The sequence below is a fragment of the Kryptolebias marmoratus genome, linkage group LG13 (genome assembly GCF_001649575.2).
Source record: "Kryptolebias marmoratus isolate JLee-2015 linkage group LG13, ASM164957v2, whole genome shotgun sequence".
Taxonomy (NCBI): domain Eukaryota; kingdom Metazoa; phylum Chordata; class Actinopteri; order Cyprinodontiformes; family Rivulidae; genus Kryptolebias; species Kryptolebias marmoratus.
In genome coordinates this window covers 15703491-15721970 of record NC_051442.1, presented here as the reverse complement: position 1 = coordinate 15721970, position 18480 = coordinate 15703491, and the positions used below count along the sequence as shown (strand labels likewise).

The 18480-nt window shown below is 41.8% G+C and overlaps 1 protein-coding gene across 1 annotated transcript; it reads left to right on the top strand.

Annotated features, from left to right (window-relative positions):
- Positions 1-5426: 5426 nt before the first annotated feature.
- On the top strand, positions 5427-11953 carry LOC108247605 (transgelin). Its single transcript, XM_017435879.3, has 5 exons — positions 5427-5585; positions 9606-9793; positions 9898-10069; positions 10184-10286; positions 10399-11953. The coding sequence occupies exons 2-5, from the start codon at positions 9614-9616 to the stop codon at positions 10547-10549; spliced, it is 606 nt and encodes a 201-aa protein (XP_017291368.1). The 5' UTR covers positions 5427-5585; positions 9606-9613; the 3' UTR covers positions 10550-11953.
- Positions 11954-18480: the final 6527 nt, after the last annotated feature.

Below are 18480 nucleotides of genomic sequence, written 5' to 3'. Positions count from 1 at the left end.
TACAGCGTTCAGATTCGTGGAGCTCATTGTCGTCTGAGTTCTGGACTCAGTCATTAATGTTTTGGTTATCCTACTGGATTAATTTCTCTTTGGAAGACAGATTTGTAGGGTGGTCTAAAAATACCGTCAGTAAGCCCTCATCTAGCTTTGCAATATGTTAAAATCTGGCAAAACTTAAACTTTCTTCAATCCCTACTGTGGGCTAGTGATAAAGATAATTAAGCTGGATTTACCATATTGAGGAATTCTCTCGAGTGTCTCCCATCCACAGAGCTAAGACTGTTCAGTTTAGCCCTACAGCTGTGTGAGCTGCTACTGTAGGATTTTTTTTTTTTTTTCATTATTATAGTGCTTACAGGGTTAAAAAATCCTGCTTAAACTCACCTAGTCTGCAACTGACCACTGCAGCAACACATTCAGCCGACGTGGACACAATAGACTCCGCTGGTGGGCTTTTCTTTCAGCACCAGCGTGACACTTTGTCATTGTTAGGTTGCTTTTTCAAAAGGGCGATGATGGGAAAAGCTGCAGCTCGTTTGGTAATTTGTTGGGGTTTTTTTTCCCAGTCGAGCACAGTTGTCTTTTCAGAGCCATTTTACACTTCGTTTGTTCCTACAGCGAAGAATATAACATGGATTAACATCACACAGGTACTGGAACCTGTGTTTTAGTCCTTTGTTTTAGAAACAAAGGAATACAATGAAACTAGAAGTCCTTGGAGGAACGCGTACCGCCTGCCACCTTGCATGCCAAAGTTTTAAACAGTGGTCTCGTTCAACATAATAATGCTTGGAGTATGTTGAGAACGACTCTCAGCTACTACCACACCAAATTTGAGTTCAGTATCTGTAAAAAAATCAGAGTTTTAGCCATTTTTGCGTTTGGTAAGGTCGATAGCTGCAGCAGCCATACTGAATCAGATTGACTCCAAAAGTTAATCAGATGTAGACAGACATCCAGTGACTACTTCCTGATAGTTTCATTAAAATCCATCAAGAGGTTCATGTAATATTTTGCTAACAGACAGATAAACACATGCAGGACGAAATAAACTCTGTACATACTGCATTACCTAAATAGTTTGTGTGCCTGCTGGACTCAAATGGATACTGAGGACCTTCCCTACACACTGAGTTGTTCATTTACTGTAACCTCAGCTTTTCCTTCCACGCCCATCCCCCATTCATGCACCTCTAGCCGATCCATACACAGAGGTCACAAAAATTAACTCCAATCTTCTTTCCAAATGAGAATAAATGGCACGCAGCTCAGAGTAAGAGATCTTACTGCAACTTTGCTTTCAAAGGCATTATCTGGGCTCCTCCTAGGAAGGAAGGGTGTTTAATTGGAGACGTACCCAAGCAATTACCGCAGAGAGAAAATAAAAAGAGATTATTTTCTGCACAACTTCTCCTGTCTCAGCGAGTAGGTGGAGAGATTTATGTGGACATTTAAGGGTCACAGTTAAACGAGCAGCAGGCGAGTGAATCTCAGCTCCCTGCAGCTCTAAGAATGACCGCATCAGTTAGTGAGCGCTCCTGCTTTACATCCGAGAGCCCGCCAAATAAATCTCAGTCGTTGCAGTGTTTAGACCTGCTCCTGGGCTGTGTGTATTACCTGGCACACGCTCAGCGACTTCATTACTACCCGCTGCCATAAAAGAAATGCACATTTATCTGTCAGTGTGTGTGTGTGTCTGTTGGCAAAATATCTTACAAACCAGTGGGTGGAATTTAATGAAACTCTGGGAATAATCTTTTGGTGGCGACTTTATTCAAGATGGCCGCTACAGCCGACTGACTTTACAAAAGCTGCTGTAACTCCATCTGTTTTGCATACATTGAGGTAAAGTTTGGTGTGGTAGTAGCTGAGAGTCATACCCAACACCTAGTCTGAGTGCTAACAGCTCCCATGAGCGGAATTAAATTTTTTGTTCAGTGATGACTACAAAAAACAAAATAAAACCGTGTCAGAAGTTTTTTAAATATGCAAACCTGTGTATTGTGTTCTCACGATGTCTAATGTTAAACTTGGTGGCAACACATCTTAGACTGATGCTGAGTGCCGTTCCATAACACACAGTCAGATAAAGCCTCATTTATCGTTCATTTATCTCCTTATTTTAGACCAAAACAGCTCTCTGCTTTCTGTGTTTTTATCTTTCTCAAAGTCAGAAACCACTGAGACAGATTTCATGGAATGTGTGACTTTTTCGTTTCTCTTTCTAACCCTTAAACCTCCGAACTGTGGCCTCTCTTCCCCGCCCGTGAAACGTCTTTTTGACTAACAACCACAGATTTTAACACCCCCTCGATGGCATCGCGGTGTTGCGTCCACCGGGCGGCTCTTTTTCAATTAGCAGCTCTCAGCTTGATCATTATCACCCAGCAGTGTGCCTGTCTGTGTCAAGTCAGGACGGATGAATTCTGCTGGATCGGTTAGACGCACAAGGTTAAACGAAGAGGACAAAATACTCAACATCAGTGGGCTTCAAATGCAACACAGCCTAAAGAAGTCTTGCTCTAGCTCGTCCCTCTGTGTTGCACGGTTGTGATTCTATCACTAAACAATCTGTGGATAGACAGATCTAGACAACCTTTTTCCTTCTAGTGATCATTCTGCCACAGTGACACGATCTTGTGAGAGAAGAAAAGAGTTATCAAACCTCCGTCTGCCTCTGAGAGCCACCAGATGTTGCTATAGAGCAGGAACGAACCACAGGCCTAGAAACAAGACAGGAAAAGCTGCAAAAGCAACCTGGAGCGTTTTGCTCCAGTTTACGGAGCATTTTAATGGTGGAACGGCTAAAAAAAAAAAAAGGAAAAAGTTTGATTAAAATTTTGAAACACATAACAGGACCAGGCTCAGCAGGACAGACGGCATCCAAATAAAAAGATGTTATTGCTTTCAACTTCTTTTTTGTTTTTACTGGCTGTTAAAAGCTTGGGTGGAAAATAAGTGTCTTAGTTTTCTGTGTGTGTGTGTGTGTGTGCTCTAGCATATCGGAGCTCACTCACATGTGGAATTTCTCACCTTCGTGTTGACTCAGCATTTACAAGTTTGCACATTTTCCAACAAGGATCGCTCTGTCAGTTTTTTAAAGGAATAGTTTGGCCTTTTTAAAATGATGTTCTTATGTTATGTTAATATCTCCCCTGTTGTAGACAGCCCTGATAAGCCTCAGTATGGAGAAAGACTTTAATTCTAACCGGATTGATGAGCTAACGGCTCGTCCAAACAAGGCTAAGGCCAAATTAGATTGCTGCCATCTTAAATTTTATTGAAGCAATCCACTTTAGAAGTTGCTTAGAAAACAGATTACAAACCTTGACATTGTGGTCAGTTTCTTCTTACCTGGTATTCCAGCAGAAATATTAGGAAACAACTCCAGGAATGCTTCAGGTTGCACTGGAACTGCTAAAACTAGTTGCTGCCGTCGCTATTTATACTCGCAAAAAACCATAAAATTTGGTGTAAATAAGTGCATAATGCAAAACTGACAAGAACATAAATCTTGTTTGTGTGACACCATTTTAAGAAGACAACACTCCACTTTGGTCTTGTGGTCTTTAGCTCATCAGTTCTGTGCACCTAATGTCAGGGGTTGTATTTTCTTTGTTGTAGTTTCTCTGTCTTCATTCCTTATACTTTGTGTCTTCTGTTACGTCTTGTCATCTGTTTACTGTTAGTGTTGCTGGACATTTTTGAGAATAGTTTGTCTTCAGGTTTATTGTACTGCAGAGTCACTCAGTTTTCTACCATTAGTTTCCCTCAGTGATCTCTGGCTCCAGCTCTTTGCACACCTGCTCCTCATCTGTAATCAACCCAGCTGCTGTCACTTAGTAATCACCTTCCAGCTCTTAGACTCCTGCTGCTCTTTCTCCTGTTGGCTTCATGTGCTCCTATTGTCCTGTGTGCCCATGGGTTAGTTATAATATATATATATTCCCCCACTGCTGTTTGAGTTTCCACTTCTTTTTTTTTTTGTCTATATATCTTGTTGCTCCTGGATCTTCCTCTGGTTTCAACATTTTGGACCCACATTGTTCACCTCGTCACAACAATGAAAAACAGACAAAAGTTAAAAACCTTGTATTTGTTGAAGGAATGCAGATTGCCTGCTGCCTTTTATTGCCAGCGTTTTAAACCAGGATCAGGAAAGGAAAAGAATAATATCTGTTTAAGTTACACCATGGAAACAGCTCTGCTCAGTAATGAGTTGAGGGTGACTTGCTGTCACAGTAAAAATGTAGCTCAATCTATGAAATCAACTGGGTTAGAGCCATTTTTGTGTCTTCCAAGACTGTTTAGTTGTGGTGGCCATCTTGAATTGGATTGATCCCAGAAGTTAATCTGTTGTGGACGTGCGTTCATTGATTGCTTTCTGGGAGTTTTATTAAAATTAGTTTGGTGGTTCATGAAATATATTGCTAATAAACAAATAATGTGTACAGACCCAAGTTTTTATTACTCTTTTAAAATTTCAATTTCACCCTCAGCAGGACGCAATTTCGAAGAATATAGACCTTTTCAAAATGACACTAGAAACCATGACTGACACCAGCTGTTTTCAGCTGGTTGCAGGCCTGACATTTTACTCAAGAATTAAAAAATAAAAAAGGAACCGTTCCTTGGTTGACATGTCAGTGGTTTGACAGAGCTGAAAATCAATCACAGGCCAGAACTTGGCCAATATTAAAGAACGTGTCCCAGCTTCTCTGAACACAAATCTTTTCACGGCTGACGACTTCAGAGACCGTGCCAGGTCCTGACAGTTCTCATGTCAGAAATGATGTTGTCATTTTGAGTGAAAGGCCTGCCAGGTCCCGACTCGCTGCCAACGAGGAGGGAGGGAGTCGTAACGTTGGAATGCTTCAGAGGGAGTGTCTCTCCTTGTCCTGCAGAAACAATGCACAAACACCAGACCCGGCGCAGATTGTCAGGATTTCTGAAAGCTGAGACAAAAAAAATCTCACGACCAGTTCCTCTTGTTCATTTCCTTTTCGTGGAATGGGGGGTGGGTTACTTTTCACAGCGGCCTGTCTCTTTCAGTTTCAGGCAGACTTGGAAAAACCACAAACGGCACCCGTTCAAATTAGCACAATAAATAATCCCCATGTGTCAGACTGCTCTCTAATTACAGCAACTCCTCAGACGTCACTCCTGGGGATATTATCCCCCTCCCCTCCAAATCCCATCTTGTTCTCCGGTGGTGTAGAAGGAAATTTTGAGAATTCTTTTCAGTGACCACACCACACTATAAAGTCACATGTTCTGTTTTTTTTTCTTCCTGTCCTATTCCTAAATAAGGAATTACAATTGAGTGGAGAAAAGGAGAAGGAGGGTAGGGGCGGGTCGAGGAGAGAAATAAGAGGGCCTGAAGGCCTCTCTCTCTCTCTCTCTCTCTCTCTCTCTCTCTCTCTCTCTCTCTCTCTCTCTCTGAATGTGAAGTCATATAGTTCACACAAGGGGGTGTTTGCTGTTTTTGAGCTGGCTGAACACTCTGCACTGTGCTGGAGAGGAAGAAGAGGAGCAGGAACACAAGGCCAGGCTCACCTGTACTCACCTGAAAGCTACAACCCAAAGTAAGTCAACTCTTCTTTCTCTCGGCCCTTTAAGCTCGCTTCCCTGGATCCTTGCTGACTTTTCAGAGAGATTTGTGCTGGCTTGCTTACTCAGTGCAGGAAGCATGAGAAACAGTGCAGCATATCCACCACACCCTCTCTCGTCGTCTCCTTCCTCCTCGCACATGTTAAACCATGCTCAGACCAGACCCCTAAAAGCTAAGGTTTAATCATTCCTGTGTGAATTGGAATTGGTGAATTGGAGTGTGTCTCAACCTTATCTGCCTAGTCTTTGTTTACTCAAGGTTCGCAACGCCTAACAGTTTCAAGGCATGTTAACAAGCTCTGACTTATTGCTCTCGTTTTAAAACATTAACTTCACTTTCAGCTCTGAGCACTGAGCTCCTGGTTCAGGAAATGGATTCTGAACTGCTGCGTTTATCTGTCACATGTCTGAGAAGAGGTCCTGCGTGCCGTTCACTTGTTGTCTTTAGAGATAAAGTAGAAAACAGATGGCTTGGATACGTTAAAATGAAGGCTGGATATCGGCTGTTCGATCGGCTTTGTTCAAAAGTGATCAGAGCTAAAACTGTGTCGCAAAAACAAGTTGTGAAACGCCTCGTAGCAGATGACGGCGTTAAAACGATGAAAGTGTCAGGATTCTGGCAGAATATCGAATAAAACAGGAACATCTGGTGCTTCATTAGAGTAAGAATGTGCTCTGCCAGTAAAAAGTAGACGGATGAGTTTCACGGTTTCAAATGGTGCAGTCAAGTTAACGTGTGTGAAAGTGGAAGATGGTTCAGGATCCTGTGGAAAAGCTGTGGATGGGTCTTTGAACGACCCCCGTTTGGAGAAAACAGCCTAATTTTCACCAGATTGAGCCGAGCTGGGCCATCTTAAAACCAACTTCAGCAACTAAAAACTTCAAGCTCCAGAATTTCACGGTGGCTCTTCCAAATATTCCATAAACCTTTCGACCACCATTAAACTTACATTACAGTCATTCTCAAAGAAATATCATATTTCTGCTGGAAGTGCTCCAGGCTGCCCAAGAAGTGCTACAGCTTGCTGCTGCTGCCATGTGCACTTGCAGATACCCCCCAAAAAAATGTCTGTAAAGAGCCGTTCAATCCAAAATTAACAGCAATGTAAAGGATTATAAAGTAGCAGCTTTGAAGTTTTTGAGACTGGAGTTGTGTGAAGATGATAACATTCCACTCTTTAATTTTTACAAGATTAACCAGCTAACTGCTTGTCCTAGTGAAGAGCAAAGTGGATCTTCAGTCTACAAAACTGAAGATCCACTTTGCTCTTGGCTTTACTCAGACAAGCTGTTAGCTCGTCAGTCTGGTCAGAATTAGGCCCGTTTCTCAAAACTACTCCTTCAAAAAGCTATCTACAACAGATAAGATGATGATAACTTTTCCACAGAACCTCTCCTAAAACATCTGAACTATCCCATTAAGGATGAGGATTTTGTTTGGAAAATAAACGTGCCGTTTCCAAAAAAGACAGACAAGCAGCTGAGATCAGCGTAGTATCATGGTGCTGATGTTTTAATGAGACCCGTTACAATCAACTACAAGAAAAGCCTGAGTAAAAATGTCCTGCGAGATGCAGAATGTGATTACACAGGCCTGGTGAAGCCATTGATGTAATTTAGTGAACCGTGACGTGAGGGCTGGAGTACAAAGTCCACATGAGTTCAAGATGATCTACGATAGAATGATCTCATTTATAGACAAGCTACAGACATTAAGAAGTGATACTGAGCCTAAACCTAATGACCCAAATCTTTGGAGTTTGGAGAAACTGTTTGTATTTATATCTAACCTCAGCAGCTCCCACCAGGATCAGTGGGAACTGTAGGTGTGACTCTGATTACAAGACGTTCCAAGCAACCATCAGGCCACTCCCGGTTGATTTTTAAAGAGGCCACAGCTTCGTACGAAAATCCTCCAACGCAATCTCCCTGGCTCCAGCTCACAATCAAGCCCACATGATCTCAATCATCAAAATGTTAAACATGCTTGAAAAACATCAGCACGGACCGACATGGGATTCAAAGTGGATCAAAGTGCAGCTTGGATAATAATCTGAGCAAGAATTTGTTCGTCATCCCTCCGATTGTTTGCTCAGATAAGTCCCGACGTTTTCAGCTGCGCTGCTACCCGGGCATGCCAGGACATCGCAGATGGAGCTCCTCAGATTGAGAAACACTTAATGTTTTGCTTCGGCTCTGGTTGCTTCAACAACAAACTGGTTCTGGAAGAAATGGGAGGACAGGAAGACGTCCGTCCTCCACTGAACCGCTGCAATGAGAAGACACAAATGAGCTCATGTGTGGAGGATTTGTCAAACATCATCAGTTATTGTGCTGGACTGACAAGGTTCTGTTTTTACAAGAGACAAAAAAAAAAAAAAAAGAGGGGAGGGGTTATGTCCTGGAGGAGGGAATAACCTGCTTCATGACTGGTTTTTGAACCCAGTTCTCCAGCAAAAAAATATAAAACAGAAGCTTGCAAAATGTAAAAATTCAAAAACATATGCAAAGCTTGTATATTTGAATGATTTGCAGCGTGCTCCTGTTTGGACAGGAGGTGAAGGGACAACAGAAGCAGGAAAGCTTTCCCAATCAGTTAAACACTGTTTTCTAACTAACCTGGAAATGCAGAAACTGCAGAAGCATGAGGCTGTAGTTTGCATTCAAAATAACATTCTGGTTACTGATTCAGCTGTCTGGATGCGGTGTTCATCTGTTTGGGGCTGTTCCCATAGTGACACTGTGCTCTGTTTAGATTTGTTTCTGCACATAGTCACCTTTCCTCCTGAAGAGGGGAAGGAAGTGACAGAAGGCGCAAACAGGATGCAAGGAGCAGGGCGGTTCTGCTGAAAGGAAGTTCATACAGCATTAATAAGTGAGAGAGGCCCACCATAATTACTTAGCGAGTAGCAGGGCTGTAATTCTGCAAGACATTCTGCACTTTAATTTACACAGGACACGATGTCTTTGTTGGATAATTACACTGGCGTGGCCCGGATAATGGCAACACCAGGCATTACTCTGATTGTTGAGCACATTTTTATTTATATTCTAACTTTAGATCTGTTAACGTATGCACACATTTAAATCTTGTTCTGCACACTTCATTGGCTTCTTTATTTATTTAATAATTGGCTTATCAGACAAGTGCCAGTTTTCAATCTGCTCTTACTCGTATCTTCATATGCAGCAGAACATAGATGTGAGGCTGGTACCAATTTTTCATCTAGTTCTCCACCAGGAAGCAAATGATTGGACCAACCAGGATTTCAGCAAGAAACATGAAGAATTGAAGGGGGAGTTCAGATCTTTTGGAGTGGGGTTCAGTCAAAGTTGAGCACAGTTACTCTCAGCTGTTGTAGACAGCTCTTTAAATGACATCACTTTGGAGAAATGATTTGTTTCTGACCAGATTGTTGAGCTAGCAGCTAGATTTGAGTGGGGGTTGTAGGTTTCTGTTGTGTTTTTGTTTGTTTCCCTGATTTATTATTTACATTCTTATTCAGTCTTTTCCTGTTACCAAGTTTCTTTGCATTCCAGGTTTATTTAGATTTGCGGTTCTCCACCGTTGTTTACTTCAGTGATCTCTGGATTCACCTCATCTGTCCCTCATAACTGACATCACTCTCCCTGGCATATGACTCATCCTTGTTTTCGCTGTCTGGTTGTCAAGTTTTAGACTGGAGTTGTCTAAAGATGGTAGCAAACCACTCTGGTCCTGGTCCAGCTCAGACTAGCCATTAGCTTGTCAATCCGGTCAGATTTAAACTCAGTTTCTCCAAGCTGAGTGCATTCAAAGAACCGTTTACAACAAATACGATCGTTCATAGCCCCATTTAAAAAAAAAAAATCTGATTTATTCTATTTAAAAAAATATTTTTTTTCAATTAAAAAAAGAAAATCTGTGATATTCAGAAGATGGTTTTGGGCGTGCAGCAGATCAGGGATTTGATTATGAAAGCTGACAATCTGACACTAACATTACCCCCCAACAGCATCAAACATGGCAAACAAAGGTCCTTCCTACGGTCTGAGCCGCGAGGTTCAGAGTAAGATCGATAAGAAGTACGACCCGGAGCTGGAGGAGAGACTGGTGGCGTGGATCATGGCTCAGTGTGGCTCTGGAGTGGGACAGCCTCAGCCAGACAAGACCGGCTTCCAAAACTGGCTCAAGGATGGATGTGTGAGTGTCGGCTCTGCATATGTGTGTAATTATCTAAAGAGGAGGCTGTAATTCACGCCGGTGGCAGCATTAATGAGAGGGACCTGCTCCTTCTGTGTCTGTAGGTCCTCTGTGAGCTCATCAACAGTCTGCATGGAGCCAACAAGCCCATCAAGACCATCAAAACCTCCACCATGGCATTCAAGCAGATGGAGCAAATCGCCTTGTTCCTCAAAGCTGCCGAGAGTTATGGCGTCATCAAAACAGACATGTTCCAAACTGTAGATCTGTTTGAGGGTAAGATGTTTCGTAACGATGCGGCCTTGTAAAGTGTTTTTGCTGTTTTTAAATCAGCGCAGGTCTGTTTCCTTCCTGCATATTTGCTGATGTGAGACTGATGCCTGTCTGCAGGCAAAGACCTGGCTGCCGTCCAGAGGACCCTGCTGGCCCTGGGTAGTCTGGCTGTCACAAAGAATGATGGGAATTACAAAGGAGATCCCAACTGGTTCCCCAAGTAAGTTTGTGCATGTTTTTACCCCCCTTTTTCATATGTAAACAAATGAAGAAAAGCTGAAATAAGGTGCGAGGAACGAGTCGCTGAACGATGCGTGCATGCATGTGTGCAGAAAGTCTCAGGAGAACCGGAGAGAGTTCTCAGAGGATCAGCTGAATGAAGGCAGGAACGTCATAGGCCTGCAGATGGGCACGAATAAAGGAGCGTCCCAGGCCGGCATGACGGGTTATGGACGGCCGAGGCAGATCATCAACAACCCCTGAGCTGGAGTGGGTCTCAGCCCCGCCCTCTGAGGGACCGTCAGCAGGGATGGAGAAACTCTGACTCTCACCTCGTCTGTGAGGAAGAAGAGTGACCTGATTGACTGTTTTCATGACAAAACTGGACCAAATTGGGGACCAAAAAAAATCACATGTGGAAAAGACAGATCATGTGAAGCACAAACACACAGACCTGATCCTTGTATCTCACGGGGCTGTGACTGGACACAAGTGGTGCAAAGTTTTACTCAGAATCAGAATAAATTTATTTACGACGTGTTTGTATAAGTAACTGCAAATAAGTGGAGACATTCCTGCAACTGGTGTACTATTATTTTTTTTTGTCACAATTTAGTCAGGATCTTGTGTCACAATTTGATCCCAATTTTATATATTTCTGACAGCATAAAGTTTGATTCATAGTTTGCCAAATCCTTCCAAAGTTGTCTCATTTTCCACACTTCCTAACCCACAGAAACTAATATGAGATGGGCTTCAGACACCTGCGACAACTCTCGACTAGTTTGAAAGGAAAATTTATCAAAGTTTTTTTTATTTTTTTTTCCTTTTGAATAAATTCAAAAATTCATAGGCACTATGACTCATGCAATTAAAATTAAAAACTCTGATGTTTTGAGTCATTTTGGAAACTCTCACGAATGTCTCCACAGCCCAGTGAGATACAAGCTTTAAAATATATAACTTTAACAAGACTTTGTTGTACATTCTACTCTTATGGCTCCTCTGTCTCTTTTTAAATTGTTTTTTTTTTTTCTGTTTACTACCTTAAAGTCCAACATGCTCTAAAATACGTAATACAGTGAGAATCGATTGTTTCTTTATTTCAGTAAACTTGCAAAAACTCGCATTCAAAAAAAACTTTTTCAACCTTCGACTCTCTTCATCAACAGCACTTCTCAGAATGTTATCTGGTGGTGCGTTCAAGGACCACCAGTCCTTGAACTGGTGGTCCAGTCCTTGCCAGTCTGAGTTTTGAGGGGATGAAACCACACGATTCATTATTTGTCACCATGTCCTTGACTGCTTTTGTGTGTGTGTGTTCTTGTCCTTGTGGCTCAGTTCCCGGATATCAGACTGTCCTCGAAAGCACCACAATGTGTAGTGGTAAAAATGCTTCCAGCCACAACAACATGGCAATAACTTCACCTTAAAAACGCACTTCCTTTTCCTTTCCAGTCATAAGGTAGAGAAATTAAAGTTAACTCGTTTCACATTCATAAGTATATTCAAGAGTTAGTTTGGAAGGCGTATGCGGGTTGTTTTACTGTCAGTACTTGTTTTACTGACCCCACAACATAATTAGCAGATGCAGTTGTTTTTAAAAGGAGTTTGATTTTACTTTTCAAAGGCTTTATTTACAGTGAATAAACAATTTGGTTGAAGAGAGCTCTTAGATCACAGTGAGACTCTTTATAAACTGGTGGCAGTAAAATGGACAAAGCAACAAAAAAAAAGAAGAAAACTGAGCAGTATCTCAACCAGAGTTGGGAAGATTTGATGAAGCCTGACAAGAAAGAAAAACATCTCCCCCGAAGGCAAGAGAAGAGAAGCGAGAGGGTGTTATGATGGATTTTTGTGTGATTGGACGGAATGAGAGGAACCGGGGGGATTCAGAGGAGGATTGTTGCTTCTCCTGCCAAGGTTCTGTTTATACTGTTTTCACTTTCAGTACCGTTTAAACAAAGTTCAGCCTGAACCGACTCAGGGAAAGGCCACAGATGAAGATAAGCAGCACAGAGGAGAGCTGTGGAAGAAAGAAAGCGTGGTTGGGTGAGGAAATTAAAATTAAGAACTGCTACTTCTAAAGGAAACTCATCCAGATGGAGTCACAGGAAGGTGGCTGAGGTCAGAAAGGGCATGGTTTGAAAAAAAAGCAAGTTTCCTAAAAGGAGTGATTATTGCAACTAGGCTAGAAAAACACTTCTCTTTTCTCCTGACCTCAAATTTAGGAACTAAATCCGTTTGCAACTTTCTGTGCAGTTTAAGTTTTTATGTGTGTTTTCACATTCAGAGCACCAGAGGTTTGCTCCTGCGACCTGCTGATTACCCTGCAGTCAAACACACAGGAAGTAGCTGCTTTCCTGAGATTGTTTCATTATCTCTTTATGATGTTCCCTAAAAATAAAAACCCGCTCCACAGCGGATGAAGCTGCAGCTGCTCCTCAGCCGAAGCTCAGGCACAATAACCGTGAGCAAATGTTTGTTTTCAACACTAATCTTTATTTTAACACCAGCAGATGCCCTGCACGTGTGTGTGTGTGTGTGTGTGTGTGTGTGTGTGTGTGTGAAGCAGAGGAGGAGATCCACGTGCAGAGTTAAAACTCGGGGGGGCAAACAAGCGAAGACAAATAACTTCATCTGAACTAAATCTGAAGCAGCTGCAAATGGCTGGTAATTCAGAGCAGACGTCTACAATAAATGACCGGGGGAAACAGGAGAAAGCTCCGCACGGGAGAAAGGCAAACAAAATACAAGAGTCTGACAAAAGACGAGTTCAAACTTGCAACTGTACGTGCACTGAAGGAAGAAACCAAAGGCAGCTGTGATCACACTGGGAGGTGGTGTTAAAGGTGGGGGGTGCAGGAAGGAAGACAAACTGAAATAAACCAGACAAAAGGAAGAAAAAAAAAGACAGGAAAAACAATTAAACACAGAATTAAAAGAAAACTTTCCTACAGTGAGGCTTTGGGACAAGTTAGAGGAGTCGTCTCACATTTGAACACAACGGGTGTTGGCGTTTTTGTGTTCATACAGGACATGATTAATTTGTGTGTTTATTTACGCTGTAGAGCTCAGATGAACTGCTGCAAACACTCTTAACCATTTATATAAATACATATGAACTTTAAGATCTCATGTGGTGATACGTTCCTTGAAGGAATGCATACTGTTATCATTAGACGACTGCGATCATTTTATTGTGATTAATGAAGGATTTATCGTTCTCTTTAATTGGATTGACTCCAAAACTTAGTCAGCTTTAGATGAACATTCAATAATTACTCTCTGTGAGCTTCATTACAGTCTGTCCAGTGGTTCATGAGATATTTTGCTAACAGACAGACAAGGCTGACCTGAATAGTTAATGCCAAAGAGTGCGATCTGTGCTCAGGGTATAAGTTGGGGAAGACTCTCAGCCACACCAAATTTTAGCTTGTTATCAGTAAATTGTCTAAGTTGTTGCTACTTTTGTGTTGCCTACCAGTGATTATTTGTGGCGGCCATCTTGTGTCAAGTCGACTCCGAAAGCTAATCTATTGTAGATGTACATGCAGTGATTCCTTTTTGAGAGTTTCATTAAAATTTGAAAAGTAATTAATGGGATATTTTGCTAACAAACAGACAAATACACACACGTGCACAGGCACAAGCAAAAAAATTAAAACCCACCTTTTGGCTTTTGGCGTCGGGCAAAATCAAAGAAAACAGGAAGATTTATTCAACTTTTTAATTAGAAGTGTGTTCATTAAATTGGTTAAATTCTTACTTTGAGCACTTTTTTATTTTTAAATGTTACCAAGGCACCTTATTAACTTTAACTCTCCCGTTGCCTTCAGGTCAAATGGACCCGAAGGCCTCAGGAGGTCTCCTCTTCCTCGCTTCAGGAGGGTTAAACATTAGGTCTGCTTTGTTAAACTGTGGCTCTGTAACTTCTGATTAGTTAATAATTATTCAATGAAGGCAGTCACAGTCAGACATTCGTTGAGGCAGGTGTTGGGAACAGCTCTGGAGTCCATACAGCTGATCTGAGAAAGAAAAATGTTGCGCACAACAACTGGGTGTGTTCGTCTCTGCTGCAAACAGACTCGGTGCAGGAGGACAGCCTTAACCCTGCTCAATACCTCAGGAGCATTTCGGAGTATTTCTTCATTCTTACTGCAATATAACAAGTTTCCCTCTGGCATTAATAGACTTCAGTTTCGTTTAGGTGGCACAGCGGAGCAGTGGTTAGAGCTTTCACCTCCCAGCAAGACCTGGGGCCTTTCTGGGTGGAGTTTGCATGTTCCACCTGTGCTCACTTGGGTTTCCTCCGGTTTCCTCCCACAGAGCAAAAACATGCATGTTAGGTTCATTGGCAACTCTTAAATTGTCCCTAGGTGTGAGTGAGAGCGTGAATGGTTGTTTGTCTCGTTTGTCTCTATGTGTCCCTGCGACGGACTCGCCCCGTCTCTCACAGTGACTGCTGGAGATAGACACCAGCTCCCCACAACCCAGAAAGGAGAAGCGGGTAAAGAAAATGGATGGATGAATGATTCTGTTTGACTAAATGCTACAAAGCTAATGACTGAAAACACAGTTCAGATATTTTCATATAAAGTTTACCCGAGCAGACCCACACAGCAGCCTGACAATGTACTCATGTAGCCGTTTAAACATGATGGTCAGGTCACAGAAGACTTTATAGTTCATTTTATGATCAACTCAGTGGAAGACAACTTAAAATAGAGTTCAAATTTGACTTAACTGATGAGCTTTATGGCTAGTCAGAGTAACCCTGTGGATTGCCACCACCTTAAAACAACTCCACAGACTCATATATAGACTGGAGGTTCATTTATTAACCGTTACACCACTGAAATATGATTTTCCTGCCAGATGTGCTATAGCTGGCTGCCGCCATTTGTGTTTGTAAAAAACGAAAGAATTATATATAAAAACTGACAGCGATGGAAATAAAGGGTAAGGATGTTTGGATGAAATGCTCCAAATCTTCTGAGGTTGGAGTTGCTTTTAAAACAGTCCATTTAGGTCTTGGCTTCACTAAAACTGGCCATCAGATTGTTAATCTGGTCAGAATTAAACAGTTTTTCTCCAAAATGAGGTCATTCAAAGAGCTGTCTACATGTTAAATGTTTCCCCTAAAACCTCATTTCAGAACATCTGAACGATTGTGGTAAAAATAAATCAGTCTGGCTTGGTTTTTTTTCTACTTATCTCAAGTTTTTCCCAGCTTTTTATCAGCTAATTTACAGCATAGCAGGACTGCTAAATTCATTTTCATTCTGTCAAGGTTTTAATGAATGTGTGGAAACACCAACACGTCATCTTCATCAGCCTGCAGCCAAATGTATTTTTCTAACTTCTGACGTCATAGCAGCTGTTATAGTAGCAGCCTGAAGGTTAAAGAAGTGATCGTTTAACTGGAGACCCAGTTTGGATCCTCTAATAATGTGTGGAAAACAAGGAAGGAGCTGGTTTTAAACCTTTTCATCCTTATTTACCACTGTGCTGTCAATCAGGACTCAAAGCTGCTGGATGGAGCTGCTGCTCCCGACAGGAGAATGCTGAATCCGCTGATAAAATCAGGTCAATTAGGGTTCAAATTATTTCAACACATTGCTTTTTATCTGTCTTAACAGGAAGGATACCACGGTGCAAAGTGAGTGCAAGATAAGGATTTCCCAACATGAGACTTCTGTGCAATTTCCATACAAAGAGCTTTCAGATGCTCTTAGAGCCGCGGAAACCGGTCAGGCTGAGCTGAAACGACCGGGTCCAGACCCCTTAAAGCCCGCTGGGATTTTCAGGCTGAAACTAATGCTACTGTTAGTAAACTTAGAGAAGTAGGACTCCGAGTGACGCAGTGGAAAAAGTGTCGCCAGCCGCTGCAGATCTCTGGATTCAACCCTCGACTGGCTCAAGTGGATGAGGAATTATGGTCCATTTGCCGCATTAGTGACTCCTACTGGCTGCTCTCTCTGACTCCCAGTCATACCTGCTTCTTAGGCACAATGCTTATTTGTTTAGCTGGTAATCCCTCGCAAAGTCTATTACAAACATTAGGCATGCTGGAGCCATGCTGGAGAAGGTCTATGGAAGAACGGTTCTAGTTTTGCTGACCGACCAAACCCTCACTACTAGGGGCCTCACCATAAACGGTTGAGTCATTTCTTTTTAAAGAGCTTGTTTGATTCGTGCCGAGAAGGAATGTGAGTGCGGGGAATAAGGGTCTGCAAACCCAGAGGACTTTGAGATTGCGAGGGAAACAAAAGGTTGAGAAAATAAAAGGAGAGAGTGTGTTACAACGTGAGCAAGATGTCATCTTAAACACCAAAATCCACAGGTATAATTGGATGAATGAGTCATTAAGAAACAGCTAATGCGGTGTTGGAGTTAGGAACTGTGTGCAGCAGGAGGTGGGGGGGCTGTCAGTCGGAAGCAATCGACTGATGCATCGAGAAACGATCACCTTGGGTTAAAGGCTGAGAGAGTAAACAGGGCACCGTGACCCTGAACAAAGACATGCTGAGTTAGCCCCTGAACTAAGACAATTATCAAGATGTGCTGCGCAGAAATCAATGGGCAGAAATGGAGGCTGATGACCTGCTCACAAAGAACACCTTGAACTCATCTGCTGATGGTGTTACAGAAGGTTTAATTACAGGAGGTCAAAATGATTTGAAGCATCCGGAAGGAAACTCACATATTTTAAAATATCTGATCTCAACGTGACATAAACACGTAACCAGCCACATCAACAAATAAACCCATCAGATAATCGAAATATGGAATAAACAGAAATAAATTAAACTAGAATTTCTTGAATGAATGCACATTACCTGCCGCCTTGCTTGCCAAAGTTTAAAAAAAAAAAGTGTAATCTGTCAGCTCTCAGAGTGTGTGTTGGGGATGACTCTCAGCTACGGACACCTCAAGTTTAAGGTCAGTATCTGTAAAAATGTCTGAGTTTGCTAAGATTGATTAGCTGAGGTGGCCATCTTTATTCAGACAGACTCCAAAGGTTAATCAGTTGCATCCATTGATTACTTCCTGAGAGTTTTATTTGTTTGGTGGTTCATGAGGCTGGCTGCAACACATCACAAACTGAAGCCTTTAGTTTCATCTGTCTGCTGGTTCCTGAGATTTTTTGCTAACAGACAAACTCACACAGACAGAGACACAGACAAAAAGATCATGGCGTGTTGCCTTTGGCAGTGGGTGTTAAAAACATTGGAATGCAGGTAATTAGGAGCGTTAATGACGTAGTTTAAAAACAACAGTGTGATTTGATTTCAAACAGATGACGTTGATGTGATTTTCACTATGAAACAACTGAGACCATAAGAAGAGAAATATTAGATGTTTGTCTTTTTTCTCCCTTAGATGTGCATAAATCCATATAATCCAAGGAAATTGAAGGAATTGCAGCGTTTTAAGTTCATGTTACCCAGACTGAAAGCTCCCGATTCCTCAGACAGGATCTAAACACGAGCTAAACAGCTAATAAGACCTTTGTTCGTTAAACCTTACTTAGTTATATTCATTGCTTTCAAGACAATAGATATGTCAGGGCTGCATTTAGATGTCATTTTAAAGAGCGCAATGTAAAACCACATTCTATGCTCATTACGAAGGCGTGGCAGCGGCAGAAGAAGGTATGATTGCAGAGCTGAGGTCCCAACCTGTCCTGAAACCTGAAACACTTCATCACATGATGTCATGAAACGCTGCAAGGCTTTTATTCACACTGTGAAAAGAAAGGGTACCATTACAAAACGCCCTACACTCTGAAAAATGTTAGATTCTCTTATCCTTATGTCAACTGGTTCCACTGAATGTAGTTGTTTTAATGTAGAATGTCATGTTTATAGCTTTTTAAAATAGGTAGTTCATGAATTACAATGGATTTAAAAAGTTTGTGATTCTCCCAAAAGTAGGTAGAATTTGTTAAAGGTTTGTGAAAAAAAACAAGCCTCCCCCTGGCCTCGAGAGTAATGCACATGTGTAAATACGGAAAGCACCTTGGGACAATCTTTAGTCAACTGAAGGCATAACTCAATTTTACCTTAGTCATTAACTTAGTTTTAATTAGAATAAATTAGTTCCTTTAGTATCATATTACATAGTACAGATTTTTATGGAAGATGTTCCAGGAAATTAATGTGTTATCTAAAATAGGCTGAGGAGATAAA